This window comes from Magnolia sinica, chromosome 4 (assembly GCF_029962835.1).
Source record: "Magnolia sinica isolate HGM2019 chromosome 4, MsV1, whole genome shotgun sequence".
Lineage (NCBI taxonomy): Eukaryota > Viridiplantae > Streptophyta > Magnoliopsida > Magnoliales > Magnoliaceae > Magnolia > Magnolia sinica.
In genome coordinates, this window is record NC_080576.1 from 9,614,530 (window position 1) to 9,637,471 (window position 22,942).

General features: G+C 40.2%; 1 protein-coding gene across 1 annotated transcript in view; it reads right to left on the minus strand.

Moving 5' to 3' along the window:
• The window catches only part of LOC131242022 (protein DETOXIFICATION 27-like), a 47,670-nt gene extending 25,341 nt beyond the window's left edge, over positions 1–22,329 (minus strand). Inside the window, exons 1-10 of the mRNA XM_058240376.1 lie at positions 22,060–22,329; positions 19,100–19,641; positions 15,430–15,516; positions 15,108–15,164; positions 14,580–14,818; positions 14,298–14,416; positions 14,094–14,180; positions 13,262–13,339; positions 11,862–11,883; positions 573–862 (exon numbers count right to left, since the gene is read on the minus strand). Coding sequence (XP_058096359.1) covers positions 573–862; positions 11,862–11,883; positions 13,262–13,339; positions 14,094–14,180; positions 14,298–14,416; positions 14,580–14,818; positions 15,108–15,164; positions 15,430–15,516; positions 19,100–19,641; positions 22,060–22,329 — 1,791 coding nt within the window. The remainder of the gene's footprint in view (positions 1–572; positions 863–11,861; positions 11,884–13,261; positions 13,340–14,093; positions 14,181–14,297; positions 14,417–14,579; positions 14,819–15,107; positions 15,165–15,429; positions 15,517–19,099; positions 19,642–22,059) is intronic.
• Positions 22,330–22,942: the final 613 nt, after the last annotated feature.

The window sequence follows — 22,942 nt, forward strand, 5'->3', positions numbered from 1 at the left end:
ATATCCCTAGATTTAGATGATAGGCATTGCCTTGGGTTTTTTTTTTTGGTTAGCGCCCGACCGAATATATGTACAGACTTCTCTCCTATCAATAAAATTACCGGTGGGGTGCTCCCACCTTATACCTTTGAAATGGGATTGCCTTTCTCATGCAGATTGTTTGTGAAATCGGTTTCCATCTTGATGTGGTTGTTTAGGTTGTAGAGCTCAAAAGTGGACTTTTGCAGGGCAACATGAATGGTATAAAAGTGGACTCTTAACCTTGTTATACTTGCTTGTGGCCTTAGCAAACTTACGAAGTTTTATTCGCCTGGAACAAATATACATCGTGAGGAGAGAAAAACTATTGGTGGCGGTCTGATAGGCATTGTGAAAACATCAACATGACCAAGTTGAGTACATTTTCATGAGAATGGAGTGCCGATATGGAAGGGAAGAAGACTAAGCAAACTACCGATATGGCTGTCACCACCACACCGATAAGCAATTCTCTTCCCATAATATAGGCAATATCTCATAGCGTGAACTAAAAATACCAAGAAATTAGAGCATGGAAAGGAAAATATTGGTACCAGAAGACCGTAGTTTAATCCGATGAGGACGGTACTGGCTATGGACATGGCAGCAAGCTCTGGGTTGCCGAGATGACCACTAAATGCAATTGTCACGACGATCATAGAGTACATGGCAATCCGACTGAAAATAGCAGGGCCCCCAATCTGCCATAGCTTCTTGGATTCGTCCTTCACCCTGCCAATCAAGTTACCTTCTTCTTCTTCTTCCCCTCCTTCATGTGATTCGATTTCGGGCTCGAGTAGCAAAGGAACCGTTTCTTTTCTCCCAACGGTATTCACGTAGAAGGCTTTTTGTGAACAATGGTGAGTGAATATATTTCAACTCTTTTGGGTTCTTAGATATATAAATAGATAGATAGATGTACAGATCATAAATAGGTGAAAGAGAGGAACCCACCCGTGATGGAACGCAATAGTCCAGCGGTCTTGATTATGGAACCATATCGCCCCCTTCGCAATATTAAGAAAACCAAGTGAAAAGCGTCTGGTCGAGTATCCTAGCGACCGGACGTGCAAGCCCTCATTTTTTGGTACCAAGTTTCGGTAGTGACCCCTCTTGTACCCACCTCGGTACTGGTTGACGCTGACAAAAGCTCTATAGGCCCACCATGATTCATGTGTCTTATCCATACTGTCGATCTATTATCCCCCTCATTTTGGGGCATGTTCCAAATCTTAGGGAACCACACCATGGAAAATATATTAAAAACCTCTCGGTAGTATAAAAGTTTTGGATCAAGTTAATATTTATGTTTCCCTTTTTATAAGACCGTGTGACCTAATCAACAGATTTCATGGCAAATAAGCATTACAGTGGGCTCTAAAAAGTTTCTAACCGTGGATGTCCAATCACCAAGGATTCCTGCAGTGTGGTCTACCTAAGATTTCATGGCAAATAGGTATTATAGTGGGGCTCATATATTATATACATTGTGTGTGTCTATATATATATATATATATATATATATTCCTGCAGTGTGGTCTACCTAGTCTATGGCCAGCTGTTCCGAAATAGACTAGGGCTAGGTTTGATTCGAGAGATCTAACATCTCTTCTGCTTTTATTTCCTTTTATGATAGGTGGGCTGCCTCCTTTTCCTCGTAGGCCTCCCTGAAATAATCTCGGAGATGTAGGCCTTTGTACTGCCTAGAACTTTTTTGAGAACCCATCATACGGTATGTGGATCCAAAATCTGAACCGTTCATGTGAAGCAACACCTCCTGAAAACCCCCGGGCCTAAGTTTTACTTTGATCTAAAACTTTGATGGGCCATGAAAAATGAAAACATTTTCCTCCCTTGATTTGCGTTTCTTTTTTCTATGGCCCAACAGAATATTAGATGGGGGTGAAAATTTTTAATGTGGAGTTTTATGGGATTCCGGATCATATGGACGGTTCAGATCAGACACCCATGGCACGTGTGCAAAGGTGCACACATGCGTAGGTGCGCAGGGGGTGCGCAGGGGAGCATGACACTCATACACACACACACTCTCTCTCTCTCTCTCTCTCTATATATATATGTGGGCTCAGTTGCCGTACTTCAGGTGCAGGTCCAAGGTAGGGCCATAAAAGAAAGGGCCACCTAATTGCTGGTAAGTGAGTCAAGCAATGGATATTGAATGGTCAATGCAAATTGAGAAATAAGTGAACACTGCAGGCTGCCGTCAGAATTAAGGTGAGGCTCACCAGGTTCTGTCAGAGATGGCCTATGTTTAATAGTGGTCTGTCATCTCATCAATCCTCATTGTAGACTGGGCCATACCTGCTTTATAAATAATCCCTGATACATTGTAATTTCACAAAACCAGCTCGATGGCGTTGTATCGCAAAGGAGAAACGATCGCATACTATTTATACTATTTTGCAAGGTTTTTATTTTCCGCTAAGTGTCACTACGGAGGAACATCTGGACTGTGAAAGTGGTGGACCATACCATGTTAATCAAAGGTGCAGAAAATTTAATCAATCTGCACATCAGGTGGGTCACGCACGTGACTGTGCAATGATTTCCTTGGTGTCGCATGCTTGACGAATGGACCAATTTTGTCCCAGGATATCTTCGCGATGTGGCCAACCATTTTTCGTACTCATGGTTTTCGGAAATTCTAGTTCGAGGAAAAAATCCTAAAAATCTCAATAAACAATTATAATTATCCCATGGAACCAACCACCTATATGTCAAGGGAAAATGCATTAAAACTTGCCTGGTGGCATCCCAACACGTTAGATAACAATAAGATCCACAAAAATTTGTGTGCCCCATGGTATCCACGTGATCCAAATTATGCTCCCACGATAGACTGAGCTTTGGTGAAATTTGAAAATAATCTAATGATCCTAACCATCCAATTGGTAGCAATCGATCAAGTGAAATTTTAAGAATATGAAGTTCATAGGAATTAGATGGTTAAAATTGACCAATCAATGCGATCAAATCATGAAACATGGTCACATGGAAGTGTGACATACTGTGGCAAAACTGAACTGGTCCACTATACTATACGAAGAGTATAACCAACCATGAGAAAAGTGCCTCGAAGCCAAAGTGACTAGAAGACTAGGATGGGCTTCTATCTTGAGCTGATAAAGTAGAGAGCTCAGAAGATAAGGCAAGTGACTCTCTCAATGAAGGGATTAGCCCTAGGCCAACCTCGAGCTGAACTGTCTGAGAACAAAGCTTGGTTGGAGAAAAATCATCTCTCAAGCTGACCAGATCGACCATGACCAGAGGTGGGATGAGAAATCCGGAGAGAATCCTACCTCAGACTAAGAAAGGAAATATTCAGAACGATCTTACCCGAAGATCACACCGATTGAGACGGGTTTGGCGATATCTTCAAGAGTAGATTTACATCTAAATAAGGACTTTCCAGCAAATCCAATTAATCTAACGAAGATATGCAAGTCTTGGAACTGCCCAGTGACCTTATAAATATATATAGCCACTGCAATCGAATTGAGGTAAGCAAATAAACTCATGCACAAGCCTTTGATTCGAGTATTTAACAAACACTCACTACAGGACTGTGATGTAGTTTTAACTCGGTGAGAGTAAGATCATATCTATAGGAACTTATATTTGTGTGATTTCTGAAATACTTTGGAACTAGAATTAAATCTAAAACTAATTATAGAATTGGATTATAAGAAGTAATGATGTAATAGAGTTAAGTAAAGAGGGAAATCAATAAAACAAAATAGTAGAGCGCTAACTATTCTCAATGCCTAATTCACTTGATTCAATTATATAACTCAATCGAAGTCTTATCCTATCTAGCCAAATAATAGAGCGATTAATTCATCATTCACAAACCAAAAGAGATCTGAATTTCAACTAATTCAATTTCCACATAAGGCACCAAAGTATTGATCGCAGGAAATTCAAAGCATCTATCATGCCCTTAGTTTACGATAGATAAATAAGTTGTATATATTAATTCCTTGCAAAATAGATAAGCTAACAATCTTAGCCTTCTTATTAAGCATCCAAAGTATCTGGAGTTGACAATTAATTAAAGTAAAATAAAATTAAAAGTTTATTCAAACCAATATCAATGAATTGTTCAACATTCAAACCAAATACTTGAATAAAAATAAACTAAAACATTAAAAATTAGTATAAGCTTCGCTTCTTAGCCTTAGCTACGAGATTTACTCAATCATAAACATTATTAATTTTTTAAATTAAATTAAACTCAAAAGAAAAACATAAAAATTGAAGAAGAATCGAAGGATTGAATAGGAAGAACAGCTCCATAAAAGCTCCACAATTCCTTACTCTCTCTCTCTCTCTCTTCTACCTTATTTCGTACTTACACTAGCTTAGAACATCCATTTAAATAAGAAAAACTTGCACTGACTTGGAACCGACTTAAATTTTATGCACTTATGATTTGGTCGTACCAAAGTTGCACCAAATTCAGCCGAAGATGCCTTTAGCTTTAGCTGAATTTCATTAAAATCTGTCTGAAGTATTTGTCTCCCTCAGGTCGCACTGAACCTCCCTTTGGTGTTACCGAACATGGCTTCGATCGCACCTAAGTATCGAGCCGAATTAGCTCTGAAAATCATTGTTTCTTGTTGAACTATTCCATGCACATTTAGTCTAATTGAACCAACCTTAGGTGTGACCGAACAGTCTGTTATTTCAGTTATTACACTTTGTCATTTTTCTAGTCTTTTCTCTCTTTTGGACTTTAAAAATAAAAATAAAATAAAATCTGAAACTTCTTGCATGGCTTAGTATCCCTATTTAAAGGGGTGTAAACTCATTTATTCATTCATTAATCAATTTACTAATTTTCTGGAATATTATTTCTATTTTCTTGTTTTTTCCTCGTAGATTCGAGAAGTCTCTATGAGGAGTCTAGAGAAGCTTTGTGGATTCGAAATAATTATCCTTAAGGAAGATGGTGATCAACCTCATTACATTCATCCCTGTGTCAAAAACTCTAACCCGAGGGAGTGTATGTCGGCTACACTCAACCTCAAACACAAAGGTGTCAGCAGAAAGAACTAGGTTACTAGAGGACCGTGAGCCCGCCTCGGTTGGCAGTGCAACCCTGGTCGGAGAAAGAAATCTGTGGTGACTTGACTCGAAAAAAGGGGGAGCAGGCCTCAAGGAACCAGACTTGGAGGATCAGAGACGTGCAGGGACCTGGAATCAGATGCCTCGTTCACTGATTCCAACTAGAAATGGTCGTAGATTGTGTTCGCCATAGAATCTTCCCTAGAATACATTAGGGAGAGAGGGAAGAAGAAAGGAGGAAGAGAAAAAAAAAGGAAAGGTCTAGCGTACTAGAAAAGTACTGTTGCGATACGAGGACTCTTAAGAACTAAAAGACTCCAAAAACTGTTCAGCTGAGGTGAGATCGAATGCAGTTCTGCATAACTTGGACTTCTTAAAGAAAATAAATGAAAGGAAGGAAGGAGATCAGGGTAGTAATAGACTAGGTGCTGGCTTTTCGGTTCTTACCTCTACTAGCGAAAAGACAAACTCGGATTCATTTTAAATTTTGAAAAAGACCAGGCTGTTTGAAATTTGACTTTCAATTCCCGCACTTTTAGACCAATTTAATATCTTACTTCCTGAACATGCATATGCCAAGCTCAGAAGTGAGGGGCAACTGTTGCGGAAAAAACTGAACTGGTCCACTATACGAGAAGTATAACCAACTACGAGAAATGTGTCTTGAAGCCAAAGCGACTAGAGGAACATGATGAGCTTCTCTCTCGAGATAGAGCTTGGAAGATACAACAAGTGACTCTCCCCGATGAAGAGATGAGCGCTACTGACCTCGAGCTGAGTTGTCTAAGGATAGAGCTTGGTGGGGAAAGAATCATCTCCCGAGCTAATTAGATCGACCATGGCCAGAGGAGGGATGAAAAATCTAGAGAGAATCCCATCTCGGACCAAGAAAAGAAAGATTCAGAATGATCCTACCTGAAAATCACACTGACAGAGTCGAGCTTGGCGATATCTTCGAGAGTAGATTTCCATCCAAATAAGGATCCTCTAGTGAATCCAACGGGTCCCATAAAGACACGCAAGTTTTGGAATTGGCCAAGAATCCTAGAAATATGGTCACTGGAATTGAAGGGAGATAAACAAATAAACTCGTGCTCCAGCTTTTGATCCCAGTCTACCAATTTAACTCAAGCATCGGAGGGTTTATGGCTGTCGTAGACTCCCCCCATTGTTTACGTCTTCCTAATTCTTTGTGGGTTCACTGGAAAATGTACCTTCATAAATGATTATATCTGTTTGACTAGATTACGGGGATAACATATGATAGGTTGGGCAGGAAATCATAGCTTCCTAATTTACGCACGTTAAAGTTGGCAGACATTTTGCATTGCTGGGATGTCCATGTAGCTAGGTGGCCGACAATAGAAATCTTTATAAGATCTCTTCAAATCTAAAGCTCTAATGTTTATTTATTCTAATTTAATTATGGGGAAATGCTCCTGTGCTCTTAGAGATCTTTAAGTTATAGTGCTTATAATTGCATAAGTTTAGTTAGACGGTTCAATTGATTTATCTGAACTGTCCATTAAGTTCACGGGACATTTCTCAGGCTACCACACAGGAAATCTCACTGATAGAATGATTCAATCTATGCTTCATTCGGCATTATTTTCTATGGCCATTCTATTTCTAAGCCATGATGGAATGGCTATGATCATCTAACAAGTTGTTCTCTAGAATGATAAGTAATCCATGGCAAATAGATGGATCACTTTGTTGATTTCTTGTAAATGATCTTGACCGTCCATATTAAAGACCATTGGTCGAAGAGTTATTATTTGTCAGTTTGATGTGACGCTTCATGGTTTCCATGGAACGTGCAATAGACCCGATGAATAGTCTAGTTCAATTGATTGGACGGTCTAAGTGTCTCAATGCAACCAGGAGGGCTATGTAACGTATTGGGCTTTGCGAGCACCGGAACATCTCGCGAGTATAATACATTTCAAGGTCGTGACAGAGATTTCTAATTTAATTATCGTATATAGGTTTTTTATATTAGAAGTATCCATGCATAATGCATCCAAGATAGCCATCAAACACCCAATTTCTATACATGTGGCTCAATTGTATGAGATCAAGACCATTCATCTGATGGGTCCTACCATGGATGGTGCGTACTCTAGAAATCACATCATCCAGATCCTCCTAACTATTAATCAGACAACTTTTTAAGATTACTATTGAGTGACTTAGATCAGTGGAACCAAAGATAAACATATAATAGGCAAAATTTCACCAATCAGGTGGTAGAATTATGGTCGGTGTGATTTGAGGTGTACAATTCATTGGGCTATGTTGATGAACGGGTTTGATCATATACATGTGTGAGATATGTACAGAGATTGTTGCTTGTTTATCAGGCCTGTTTAAAATGCGCGCAGTGTTTGGCTACTTCTGCGTGTCGTAGTAGTTGGAGCAGTTGAAGAGTGTTGACTAACACGTTCCTTGCATTTCTTCTATTTTAGAGAAATTATCGCATACAGCGGCTGCATCTGAACTTCCGCATACAACCATTCATTTTACGCCTCTGTGTCACGTGTATATAGAGTTTTCGGGTCCGTTGAAAAAGGTACGCCACGCCACACCACGCCACGATTATCGCCTGAGCTGAAAAATCCGGCCGATTTTCTAATGAGAGCGGGACACACGCTATATCAATGGACAATTGATGGTATGGCTAACTTGTGTGGCCCATCTAATGAGTGGATCTGGCAGATTTTCAATAGCATGATAATTATAATGCCTCCCAGCTTCTGCATGGAAAGGATATTGTACATATGACCTGTTGGGGGAAAAGAAATGGTTGTACGTGAAAGTTACAACTTCACATACAGCCATTTCATGTGATCATTTCTTCTTTTGTTTTATTGTTTTGTTTCATTATCAGATGTCTCCGACGAAACATTTGTTTTGCGTATACCATGTGAGAAAGGTGCAGAGTTTTTTATGCTTAAATGCGTAACTCCAAAATCTTTTGGTCCGAGATCAAGTCCTTATATTTAATTAATGATTTTTATTTATTTATTTATGTTTTTTATAGCTGAATTCTGATACTAGATGTTACAGTTTTTACAGAGATATTCAATAACAGTGTTGCGGCCTTAATTAAACAGCCCAACAATTAAAGGAAGAAATTGTATCCACCTTAGGAGCCTATAGCAGCCCATTACACCTACTATCGGCCTGTTATGGTTGTTACTGGTCAATCACCGGCCCTTTTTTTTTTTTTCTCCCAAGACGAGAGTTACAGCCTTGTATCATGTAACGGGTCCCACTATTACATCTATGCAGCTATTTTTTAATGCTATTGATTTTTCCAACCGAACAATATATGTTTGGTAAAAAAGTCCATCATCTAATAGAACATTCATACACTGGGACCAACATTAGATTGCTCCTCAAGATCAATGTGAATAGACGATGTAGTTATTGAGGGCCGTTGCACAAAACCTTAGGATCTAGCCTTTCAAAAACGCTAAAATTATGGGATAATAAAGTAATGAAATAAATCAAAGTACAAACCACATGACACAAGGGATTTTTACGTGGAAAACCCTCAAAGAGGTAAAAATCACGAGACCTCGTCCAGAGCAACAATATAATTTACTATGAAGTAGAATATTACAACCGATCACAAACACACACCACTTGGATCAAACCTTCTTCGCTCATACAAAAGTGGATGAACAATAAGAGAATAAAGGAAACAGAAAAATTTCACTAATTACGAGGATGTAAAAGCGCTGAGACGTTGACTGTGAAGTAGATCATCTCTATGAGCAAAATCTCTTTTCCACAAGCTTCCTCTCTCTCTCTCTCTCTCTCTCTCTCTCTCTCTCTCTCTCTTTCTTTTCTCTCTCACCTTTGATAGCCCTAAACCCTTTACCAAACCCTTGTAAAGCTTTAGGAAACTCTCTTGAATTACCCTAGAATAACCCCAGGACTCTTATTTATATTTTAGGCAACTCCCTTTCGTACATCTTGCAAAACCACATCAAATTTACGTAATCCGCATCAAATCCAAACTGAATCTACATAACCTCGGCTAGTCGAGCAGGGTCCTCGACCGGTCGAGCGGTCCACTCGACCGATTGAGCCTAACCCTCGATTGGTTGAGTACCATGGGATTCCAAAACCAAAAACTCGATCGACTTTGAGTCGAGCACCACTCGACTGGTTGAGTGGCCCAGTCGATTAGTCGAGTAGCTCACTTGACCGGTCGAGCAGCTCAGACTGAGGAGGAAAAATCCCATCACTAGTCACTTGATTGGCAGCCTCCCCCAAAAACATGGTACAGATGTAAAGCGTAAGATCCATTCGTAAAGTCATTTTGATCCTTTCATCATATGGGCCACCTATCCATTGCGATTTACAGTAGGAAACATTGCAATGAACGAGTGCGAGAACACAAACTGTTCTACAGGTTCACACCACCAGTTGTGTCATGGAGATTGGGTGCACACATCTGCGGTACATGTGCAGAGTTATAGTTGAATCTGACTCCAAGATGGTTGTTGACCTGATTAATGGGGTGATTCAAGAGGATCGGCACTGGGGATACTGGTTGTCTCAGATCAATAAGCTTAAAAGCAATGAAAATTTTTACTTTCGTCATATTTTCAGGGAAGGCAACACCCCTGTGGATGGTCTGACTAAGATTGGAAGTGACTGGCAATCGCTTTCCACATTTTTGCATGCAGGAGATCTTCCCCCTCATATTAGGGGCTTAGCCCTGCTAGATAGAGTGGGGTTGTGGTCTATTAGGCAGCACTAGTTGGGCTAGTAGAGGCTGCCTTGGGGTTGTGTTGTAGGCTTCGAGTTCGGGTTCTTGTAGTATTTTTTTGTACTTTTCTTTCCTCTGTCTTTCCTTATGATAGGCCGCTTCTTGGTCCTTTTCTTCTGAGAGGAGGCCCGAAGTAAGTCCTGGTGTAAAGTCCGTCTCATATATGAAAATCTTTTGGATTTTTTTTTTTTTTTTTTTAAAGGTGCAACTGACCTGCATGTACTTTGAGCAATTGCATATCAATCCCCAACTTATAATCCGCATAGATCACAGGTACTATTACAAATTATGTTGCCCGTTGCAGATGTAGCATGACTTGAAAATCACAATGATCAGGCAATCAGAGGTAGAATCTTTGTTCAAACCATGGTTCCCAGTACAAATCTGATTTTATTATATATATATATATATATATATATATATATATATATATATATATATATATATATATATATAGATATATATATATATTTGGTGTGACCATGGCTGGTGTACCACACACCAGCAATATAGCTGGTGTGGGTATGTGTCACGCGATGACAGCCGCTGATGCTCAGTTGTACGAACGGTTCAAAGGGGATCAAAGTTACATGGGCTCCAAAATGATGTATTTATTATATCCACACCATTCATCCATTTTTTGAGATCATTATAGGGCATGAGCCAAAAAATGAATCATAGCCAAAAACTCAACTGGACCACACCACAAATAGCAGTGGGGATAAAGATTTTCACCGTTAAAACATTTGTAGAGTCCACCGTTATTTTCCATCCAATTTGTTCATAAGGTCAAAAAGACTTCGATAGAATGGGCTTGGGGGCAATCAAGTGCTAGGTGTTCGGTGCCCGACAATGGTTTTTCTTTTGGTCCTTTTTAGTTCTTTTGTTTTCTTATGATAGGTTTAACCCTGGTCATTTTCTTTCCCCTGGGCGAGCTCGAAATGTAAGTTCGGCTAGGTAAAGTTTTTGCCTCTCTCCTAATAAATAAATAAATAAAAGGAAATATAAATATCATACTGATCCAAAACTTCCATGACCCCCAAAGGGTTTCAATGGTAAATGTTCAATCTCCCACTGCTTTTTGCAGTGTGGTCCACTTGATCTTTAGATATGTCTTATTTTTTGTCTAAAAACTTTCGAAGAGGTCACCAAATAAATGGACGGTTTGGATATAACACATACCTCATGATGAGACCCACAGTACTTGCTGACGTCAGGCTGCACATGATGGGCGCGACCTAATTACTTTTCTAGTGAAAAAAAAGAAGTTTTATAATAATTCAAGTTTCTGACTATACAGAGGATTTTCATTGTGCCACGTATGCCAATATGTCACATGTGCCACATCCACCTCCAAGCACTCCACATGTGCTATGCATTTCCTATATTCCACATCTAATGTATTGCACTCCACATGTGCCAAATTCAAGTGCCCCCACATATTAAGTGGTTTATAACACTGGTTAATTAAGGTCTCTCCTTCTCATCGATGCCTATAGCTGATATTAATATATTTGCAATACTCGGCTCCTTTCATCTCAACTTGTAATGTTGACGGTGACCGTCGACTTGGTGGATCCATGTTGAATTTTTTTTACGTTCGAAAAGAAGCTTGTTCTTAGGATACACCATCTGCTAGAAGCCTCAATTATTGCAAGAAATGAGGTATGGTAGCTGTTCACGTCCATGTATCCATTCCTGGGTGATCTAAAGTGGGCAACAGACAATCCAATGTTTGGCCCATAATTAAAGGATCTTTGGATGGTCCAAATCCCTGATGGGCGAGGAGATTTTGGTATGAATATCTTTTGACAGCATGATGAGTGGACTGACCTGAATTTTGAACCGGAAGTCATTCATGGTGGGGCCAATGTTTTTTTATTTTTAAACAAAAAACCACAAAAATTTCATTATCTTTAGAAATTTACAGCCATCCATTTAGGAGGGTCCCAACAAAAAGTGTGCATACCTCTCCCATCATATAACTCTATCTGCACAAGAACCACCAAAGAAGACGCAAAAAAAGACTAAGACGCCCCCACAAACTGTAAACAAAAGCAGGATAGACACCCCTCTTAAACGCACCTAATGGCCCCAATGCCAGCATTATCCATAGCCAGAGTGCCCCGTACTAGCCTCGGAAGATCGGGACGGGATCCAAACATCTTATTTGGGCATCCTTCTCTAGCCATGGGGCCGATGTTATACGCAATTCAGATACCCCATGCACATGCTAGGTAGGTACATGTGTCCCGTGTAAAAGTGCACACAGAAAGGGTGCATGCGGGGTAGGGGTGTACACGGAACCAATAAACAGGACCAGAACCGACCAGACCCCATGGTTTGGTCCAGCTCTGAAGTGCACCGGATCCGGTTTCAAAAATCAAGAACTGGTTAGTTTGATTCCATTCTCGATTTGGGGTTCTATAGAGTTGAACCGGATCGTAGAACCGAACTTGGAACCAGACCCCTAGTTAATAAATATTTAAATTTATTTTTAAAAAACATAAAAAAGTAAACCATTCATCAAATGAATCACAACATGAATTGACATTGGCAACAAAATCATTTTGGGAACGCGAAAGGGTTATAAAAACAAACCATGACATGATTACTATATGTGAAAATTTTCAATAGATGAGCTTGGGCAGGATTATATATATTGCAATTGGGTTGGATTATAAAAAGCCAAGAACCGTAGAACCGAACCAGAACCAAACACGGTTCGGTTCCAATTCAGTTCTAGGGTGCAAACAGTCCGGTTTCATTTCTAGTTTTCCCAAAACCGTTTGGACCGGTTCGGTTCAATTTCACCCTAGAACCGGACCGAACCGAACTGTGTGCACCCCTAGTGTGGGGCTACCAATCCTCCTGTTATATATATATATATATATATATTGAAGTTAATCCACGTCTTTGTAAAAACGATGAACAACAATTGCCATTTGCAGTAGCTATCATGAAAGACGGAGTTGAAAAGTAGTTGCCAACATCCATCAGCAAGGACCTGCTCTTACAGGCTAAAGAAAGAATCCAAGTGGAAAAGAAGTCCATTGCTAAAAAAGGTCTTTCTGGATATGTTTTTATTGCCTGCTCTTTCTTGGAACTTTGGAGTTTTAATTATAAGGGTTTTCCATCCAGAAATGGAGGGTGGACACCACTAACTTCGACCTAACGAAGCGATTATATCAAGTGGCCCCACTTCCTTTCCATTTTTTTAATCTTAATGCAATTTGTTAGATAAGCCATTGAAAAAAAGAAAAAAAGAAAAAGGGAACTAAAGAAATGAGATTTATTTTAGAAAATACACCCAGTATTTCTAACAAAGATTACAATTCGAATCTCTAGACTAATGAAGTCTTAAGACACCGTCTGCTCTTTACTGATGTTCGCTTCTAACAAATTGCGGCCCCCATATTTATCAAGGCGAATCCTAGCCTTTTCAGCCTGCAAAACAAAATCTCAGCATTTATATTGCTATCAGAAAGCTATTAGAGAAGTGAACATCTCAACCATTGGACTCGTATGAATGATAATTGTTTGTCTAAACCAAAGGGGAAGTCCCAGCATAGACTAGTCATAGTAGAAAATTCGTATTTATCAGACCACGTTAACCACCCGACCATTGACTTACAAATGGGCGGCTGGGAAGAGATGATCCGGCATTGAAAATATAAAGGTCCACTATCGGATTTCGACATGATGCATTTTTTGGACGGATGGCACTTTTTTTTTTTCGAGCAGGAAACATGATTGATGGTTAACTCTTATATTCTAGACATACATTTGCCTGACTTGATGAGTGGACCATCCTTAATTTTGGGTCCGGAGATGTTCCTGGTGACCACGTTTGACAGAAGGCACTTAATTAACATGGATCCAATTTGATGCATGGTTTGGATCATGGACCATTATGCCACATATCCAATTTGAATGTAGCATACCAGATTATCCCATGGACGCAATCATCTAAATTTAACAGTTCTTTTTTTTTCTTTTTTCTTTTTTTTCTTTTTAAAAAAAATTCTCAGAAGTAGTTTTACTTATATTTTGATGAAAAGCTAGGAAAAGAAAATGTGATTTTCTCCTTCTCTTCGTTTCTTAAACAAGGGCACTGTCGCTCAGGGAAAATTCATGCTCTTTTGCACGATTTTCTCTAGAAAAGAGAAACTGTAAGATTTTTATAGTTAAATGAGATTACCTCCATATCCCAATTAGACCGGATTGTGATGATGGCCAATATCAACGTTTGGATGAGAGTCCCACCGATCATGCCGCTCCATATACCCTGACATATTCCATGTCAGATGACTCATACATACACCACTGCTCTATCTATAGCCTCGGAAAATCTAATTAACATTTCAAGCTTGGAAGAAAAAGCCCAAAAAGATTTCAAGCTCACCACAACTCCGAAATTGAACAAGATTGCCATTAGAATTCCCGCCGGAAGTCCGATGAAGTAGTAGCATCCAATGTTTATGTATGCGACATACGCTTGCCACCCCGAACCAACCGCAACACCTGATAAGATGGGGCATTGAATCTGAGGAAGTTCATCAAAACGCCTGAGGCGTGAATTTTAGATTGATCAAAATGTGGGATGGAGATTTCAAGCCTGATGTGAAATGGCCAGGCTATGATCTGATCCTGGATGATCATCTTAGAATGGAAATGAAGGACTCGCCTGAGAGAATAGGTTGTACGCTGTTAAGGAAAATGGTGAAGGCGAGCAAGATCGACAATTTGTCAACCTCTTTGAGAAGGATGTCGCTTGAGGTGTAGATGAGAGCAAACTTATCATGGAAGCCTAGTATTAGAGCAAAGAAGATGGCTCCGATCACCGTTGATGTGCCCACGGCGATGATTGTTGCAAACTTGGCTGCTTTCCCATTGCCAGCTCCAAGTTCATTAGCTACCCTCACTCTATTTTATCACATGAAATCAGATATCTTTAGCAGATTGAGTTCACATGTAGCCCATCCATGATCGGGCCCGCATGGCCGCCTACTTAGGTTATCTAGATCATCCATCTGATGGGCCAAATTTGACTCTGTCAATCAGACCGAGAAATGTCTGCCAGTGTGATATTTCTATGCTTTTGCACTGCATGCAACTGCGTGCCCACATGATGGACAGTCCGGATCATCCATCCATGCACCCATGTGGGCCCATCATGGAAAATGTAGAGTAGATGAAAGCCGGTGATACTTACCCAATAGCTGCGAAGAATGAAAAAGGAATCATCAATTGCCACGAATTGATGTTCATGCTGCGCAAATGTAACGAGTATCAGACGGGATCCATGATTTAGAAAAAGGTTTATTTCACTGTTTGCAAAGGTAAATGGCGTCGGCCAATAACCTTTTTTTTTCTTTTTTTAAAATACTATCAATCCAAACCATACGATTATTAGGCATATTTATGGATTGTCCAATTATCAAAATATCTTTAACTAGTCTTTTCTAACAGTTTCATCTATAAATTTCTCATTACAATCCAAATCCGGATGGAGAGAGAGAGAGAGAGCATCTGACCATATTGAAAGGGCATCCACTGCTGTCTCTGCATTCTTCATATAACCGGCCATTAGGATCAAAACTCTATAATACCAGTTCTCCAAGCTGTTATTCAAGAAAAGAAAAAAAAAAAAGATAAAGAAAAACAGATAAATCTCTTTCTTTTGATAACAAGACCTGGCTAGCTAAGCAAGAGGAGAGTGTCTGAGTTTCCCCAATTATTTCTCTGCTTTCCGTTTGTTGATTAGGAGATATGATAGTTTCTCTGTAAATATCCTGATGGAGGTGCAGAAGAGGTTTTTTTTTTTTTTAGATGCGTCAGCGGGCTGGAGATATTAGGGATGTGCAGGCTGCAGTTGGGAATGATCTTGGGTTCGGTCAGAATTGCTGCTGTAGCTGCATCTTGGCCCTGTTTCTAGAACCATTCCAATGATTGTATTACGGTGTGTTGTTTAGAGGACTGATCAGCAATTGGGAGTGCTGAGAGGGCTTGAAAGATGGTTTGTCTTGCCTCAAGCTTCTGGTTGTTCTAGTTGTGGGTTTGTATCAGCTGGGCTGTTAGTTGGTAGGTCGGCTTTTTGAAAAAAAAAAAAAAAGAAGAGACAAGGATCAGGACATCCCAATGGTGTAGAAGCAATCGGTAAATCTAGTCTTTTGGCCAATCCTTTTGTGTGTGTGTGTGTTGGGGGGGGGGGGTGGGGGGGTGGGGTGGGGTGTCTTAGCTTGTTAGTACACACCCATGTCAGTACACACCCTCCTTGTTAGCCACCCCCGGTAGGGATTGACACCAAGACCTCGAGTGTTGAAACGAGGTATCTCCACTCAGTCTGCCAATTGAGCTATGGATCTGGGTGTATTGGCCAACCCATTTGTTGTGATGTTAGCATAAGCAGAAGACAGAGATCTACGTGTGGCAGTAAATTGAGAGATCCGGTGCTAGGCTATGGGTTCTGTTAATGTTTTTGCTTTCCTTATTATATGATAGGTGAGGCCCAATTTTGTGGCGCCCACCTGAAATCTCTGTTTTGTACTTACTCTGATTATATGTACAAAGACATCTTTAAAATATATATTTTTTTTATAAAAAAAAAAAAAGGGAAAAAGAGAATAGTGTTAAAGTCCCTCAATATACATTGATACATCATACTAAGGGCTCGAGTTTTTAGAGAAAGTGGTTGCAAGCTAGGAAAATCAAGTTTGGACAATTGCCACAAGAAATAATTCTAATTAATTGACGAAGAAACCCTCTTTTTGTTTGATGAGGCAGGATTCAATCACTTTCTTTGAAATAGTTTGTCCTTCGGTAGAATTTTTCCTATGCAGAAAGTTTGCAACGCTTTAAGCTTAGATTAGAATAAAATTGTCAACATACTGTCTCAACAACATACACACGTCTTACAAAACTCAAGCATACACACACCATGTGCAGAAACTCAATATAAAAAAATTCCCCACACTTTCTTGGCATGTTCAGAAAGATGAAGAAGTGGAGGAAATTTCCAGAAGATTTATTTTTGAAGTTTTGAATTTGTAGAAATCCAAGAGATGAACTCCTTTTATATATATATATATATAGAGAGAGAGAGAGAGAGAGAGAGAGAGAGAGAGAGACTAAATCCCACTACAATATGCCATGCATATGAAGAGATTAATATAATCCTACTGCAACACACATACATACCATGTGTTCACATGTGTGGAGACACGAGACCGGTTTGAGAAAGTGGGACACATCCCACTAATTAAAAGATTAAATAAAATTAATTTCTTTGTTTTATTTATTTTTTTAAAGCTCATATTAATTCAAAAAAAGGACTTTGCTCAAGTCCACAGGATCAACTTGGGGCACACATATAGGTCAGAGCATAATGGCACAATATTTCAAATCCTAAGAAGAAGAAAGCCTTATAAATTAACACTCCTAAACTAACAGACATTCATTTTGTCTTTCATTTTCCTTTAGAGCAAAGGATCACCCAAGGAGTGGATGAGCTCAAAGGGAGGGAGTAAAAAGGGAGGCTAAGAACCGTGGTCCCAAATTTTATTTAAATTGTGAGAATAACTAGGCCGTGCCCAACAGCAGAACCACGTTATGATCACACAAATCAGCCGCTAGGCCTACCTACCGTGGATGGTTTATGGCACAAAAATCTTGTCAGCTTGTTGATTCTTGCTATTTGAACCATGGCCTTCCGAAGGGTGGTTGGAAAAAGGCACAACGGGTGGTGACGCAGGGGAGGACATGAGGTAGAGCACGTCTTCCTAAGGGATAACTATTCCATATCCACATAATTTCTTTGGACTCCTCACAGAGACTCCTCGTATCCATGAAAAAAAGAATAAGGAAAGTAAAAAATAAATTCTATAAATTTTGAAATTGATTGATGAATGAATTAAATGAGTTTACAAAACAATGGGAGAGAAATCAAAATCAAACAAATCAAACTATAACTAAAATTCCTAGAATTCATAACTTCTATAAATAGTAAACTTACTATCTACAAATGGTCATGATGTCTACTCATATGCAAGGTTTTCGGCCAAAAATAGTAAGTGTCCTATTTGGCCACACTAAGCTATTCTCCCAATTATTCTAAGCGCTTGTTGCGTCGGGCGCAACTCCTAAAGCCCAACGGATGAAAAGTTATAATTATATTAGAACTTACTACTTATAGTAAAAACGGAATTAAAATAATGACACGACCGTTGATATAGTTCGCAAATCTGGCTTGCATAACCCTGCATAGTAGGGTTGGGTGGCTCAAGTAACTCGTTCTACCCCAAAATCATATATTTTATGTCCGATAAGTCATTCCGGATTACGAGATACGCCCGATTTAAGGTCTAATGGTCTGGATCACTTCTGATGTCGACCGGGCCTTTTCTAATCCATCTTTTCCATGAAACTTTCCACGACCCACCCTACATGAGGTGGTCCAACTTCAATTCAATTATAAAAGGCCCACGGGTAGAGGAGATGATATGGTTGCAGTGGTGGGCCGATGTCTCAATCACGATGGTCCATCTAGTGGGTCAATAATGGATGGTCTATTTATCAAAAAAAAAAAAAAACATCCAGCAGAATTTCCTAGCCACCACTTTTCTTTATTTTCAGTAACTTAACGGTGACCATTAATCATTTTTCTTTACAACCGTCACTTTGATTCCTAGTGTTCAGATGGCTAGATCATCTGATCTGTGTGTAACTTGAACCATTTGCTATCCCTAGAAGCCCCCCCTAGACGGACAGACGTGATTGACACATGGACCTGCCACGTATAATTTGGAGGGATGGGTCTACCATATTCCTGTTCAACAGGCTCTACAATATCATCTCCATGGGTACGAATATCAGTACCATGGACTGCCAAAAAAAAAGGAGGCTTGGCCACTAGTAAAGCAGTTAATGGGCCAGGCCTTGGCTGGGCTCAGGTATGATGGAGGCCGAGATGGACCCGTGACAGGTCAAAATGGACGTACCAGTATTCCAGACCAACCCAGCCCGACGCAGTGACAGCCCACATATTACAAATACGTCAATGACTGACACAAGGTGGGATATCTTCTTCTTTTTCTTTTTTTTTTTTGGGTGCTCTGCCACATCCTTAGTATGGCCACCATAATCAACGGTGTAGAGTATATGGTCATTCTAGAGAGAGAGAGAGAGAGAGAGAGAGAGAGCAACAACCATATCATAACGCCGGATGCGGCCGATAGCTTGATAAACTCCCATAGCCCAGAGAAGGCTTCCCAAGAGAATCCACTCCACGTGAGAGGACATCCTCCACATACCGTATATGTAAACAGCAACACAGCATTCAGCGACCATGAGAAGCTAATCATCATCGCCACCGCAAAAAGTCCAAGATCTAGTTTATATACAAGCAGCCAGCTTATGAGCACGTGAATGACCGCCACAAATCCGCCCACCCATGCCGGGACTGCATTCTTCCTCTGGCATTGGAGGAATCTATCTAGAGGTAGATTGAAAGCGAAGGCGAAGTGCTGTGGGATGACCCATATTGCGACGGCCCCTGTCAGTGTCGCGATCTCGTCCGTCATGCCTGCCAGTTTGAGGATCGGTGTCGTGAAGATGTAGAGGGGCAGCAAGAGAATTGCGCTGAGGAAGAGAACGATCCATGATCGCTGCAGGTAGATACCCAACATGGAGAATTGGCGGGCCCCGAATGCCTGGCCGCAGAGGGTTTCCAGTGCGCTTGCCATGCCTAGCTGATATGTTGTTTCATCAACGAAGAACACACGCAAATAAATAGGAACACCGCATGAGATATACACAGCTTACATGCATGGATTACTATTTGTCATCCACATAGCGAGTTGCATACACTACTGCATTTTGGAGCGTCACTCCAACCATTTATTTTCGGTCACTCTTATTTTGAGCCACTGCTCCATCCACAATAGTACCCGTGATCTGGATAGTCTGGATTACGGCTATTGTACGCAATGTTTGCTGTGGTTGAGCACGTAATTGAGAAAAAAAAAAAAGTGGCAATTAATAACTATTTTGGTGCATGTCAGGTGGCCCTGGTCCTGCCATAGTCTTTTAAGTTCTGGCACTAATCAAGCTGAAAAGAATTTGGCTCTGGCACTGTTTTTGTCTGCTGACACAATGGGAGAGCTCCGTAGTCTTTTTGTTAGGACCCGCCCGAAAGTATTTATAGTTCTCAAAATGTTCATCCCTTATTCGGATTATTGAAACATATTGTCCCTAAATCTGATGTGTCTTTGAACTAGTGAATTGAAAGGGAACAGCTAACAATTATTGCTTGATGATTAGGGCAGGCCAAAGAAGGGTCATTCATCAATGGCCCGGACTCTGTATGACTGGTTGTCTGACCTATTGCTAACCCTAAGTGATGCTAATGCTCTCCTTGAAACTTACAAAACTTGCCTAGGCTTTTTTTTTTTTTTTTTTCGCCTAGGCTTTCTCTTAAGAGCATGTTTTGAAACTAGAAAGATATTTGGATGAATTTTTTTTTCCTGGAAGTGCTACTTGCACCTTTTTGGGAATGGGTTTTTAGCGTGAAAAATATTTTAGAAACTGGATTTTCTTGAGAAGTGACAACAAAAACTTGCTCACCTCCTATCCACACAAATATTTTCTCATCACAATGACGGTGGATGGTCCAAACCAATTAACGATAGGATCTTTGCTAATATAATCAATATGGACAATCAATTTTCTTGACCAATGATTAGATGGTTAGGATTACCCAAAGCATATTTTAGAGAGATAGGCCTTCAAAGGTTGTCCACACATGATGTACCATGCCCCAGTTCTAAGAATTGAATATCCAATTCGCTGAAGTTAAGCTCGTTCAGTCGATCGTTGTATCATTGAAAGTACATTTGTAGGGACAGGGTCATGGTTTTACTACGATGGGACATTGTTAATTGAAGTTGTTAAGCAACAGATACATGATGAAACATGAACCCCTTTGTTACAACATGAAACCCAGGGGTCAAAGTCCAGTACTGAGGATGCTAAAATTCCTCTAAGAAAAGCATTGAAACGAGTGGTTGTTTGAAAGAATAGCTACAATATACAGAAGCTAGGTCAGGACCATGACCGTCGGATCTGGGTCATGCTTCAATGATCAAAACAGTTTGTATGCTGAACAATAGATGAGGAGTCCCAGAAAAGGAATTTTTAAAAAAAAACATGGTTGGAATTTTCAGCCTATCATTCAACTCTTTGCATTTGAACATGAACCTTAATAGTTGTTCGGTGGGCTATTGATCGAAGGGTTCTGATCTTCCAATCATGATGACTTTTGAGGTAGCTGCCTTCCACATTCAAGCCCATTATATAAAGGTTTTGAATCATTGAAACATGATCCCAAATTCTACTGCTAGTCTTAACCATGGTTTAAAAACTCGAAAACTCAACTAGACTCGGGTCTGAGTATAAGGTGGTTACAGTAGTTTGAGTGGCAGATCCTGTTGCCTCCACTGCTTGGGGCTTTTAGTATGAGTGACAGAATAGGCAAGCTGACTCGACTAGGCATGTTGAGTCTGAACTGAGTCAAGCTCACCAGTGAGTTTCAAGTGACTCAGCTTGAGTTCTGGCCAGGACGAGTTGACTCGACCGAGTTTCAAGTCAAATCAGCAACTATGGTCCCAATGCCCACCATGCAGGCATGAGCTGAGATCGAGATATGCCTTTTGAAATGGGATTGCCTTTCTAATTTAGTTTGTGTATACGAAATCGATCTCCATCTTGCTGTGGTGGTTCAGCTTCAGGGAGCTCAAAATTCAATAATGGACTTTTGTAGTGCTAGATAAATGGTATAAAGTGGACTCTAACCTTGTTATATGTGTATGTGGCATTAGGGTGTGTTTGGTGAAAGGGATTAGAGTATAATAGATGGTATGAAATTTGAAAAAAAATAAAATAATAATAATAAAATCATTACATGTGGCAGTGGATTGTCTGCTAATATCAATAGTTATTCAAATTTTACCCGTTGTTTGAATTATCAGAAGGACATGGGGGTTCAGCAACACATCGGATGTACAGGGTTTGCATGATGTTACAGAAAGTTGACTATATTTTCAGACAAATCCCATAAATTGAACTAAAAATACCAAGAAATTAGAGCATGCAAAGGAAAGTATTGGTACCAAAACACCGTAGGTGAGTCCGATTAGGACGGTACTGGCTAAGGACATGGCAGCAAGCTCTGCGTTGCCGAGATGACCGCTAAATGCAATCGTTACCACGGTCATAGAGTACAAGACAACCCGACCGATAACGGTGGGGCCTGCAATCTTCCATAGCTTCTTGGATTCGTCCTTCACCCTGCCAATCAAGTTACCTTCTTCTTCCCTTCCTTCATGTGATTCGATTTCGGGCTCGAGTAGCAAAGGAACCGTTTCTTTTCTCCCAACCATATTCACGTTGAAGGCTTTTTGTGAAGAATGGTGAGGGAATCTAACTCTTTTGGGTTCTTAGATATATAAAATACATTGGACAGATAAATAGGCGAAAGGGAGGAATAGTAGGATCCTCCGCCAGAGGCTTTTCACACTGCATTTGTTTTTTCGTAAAGGTTTCAAGAGTGGGCCTGTGGTTCGATGATCATGACCGTTGGTCTGTTGCGTCCCATCATGGGTGGGCAATAATAAAAGATTTTCTCAGATTGGAAGATCCTAGCTAGCTTGACTATTAGATGCATTGTTAATTTCTTTTCTGAACTTTGTATTTGTAGTGTTCAAATCAAAATATGTTAGGATCGTTACGGAGATGATATCTGGAAATGCTAAATCGTATGTGTGGAATAAAATTCCAATGGTTTGGATTACCTAGCAATGGGCCCCTTAATTACAACTACAAACCCGAGTTTGCTGTGGGAAGCATCCGGTGGCAGATCTTATAACTCGCACGCGACTTTCCCGGCAACAATGCGTGGCCCACCAAGATGTACGTCCGTGAGAAATCCACTCCGTCCATCCGTTTCACTGCCTCACGTTAGGAAACGAGTCAGATGTGGCCCACCAAGATGTC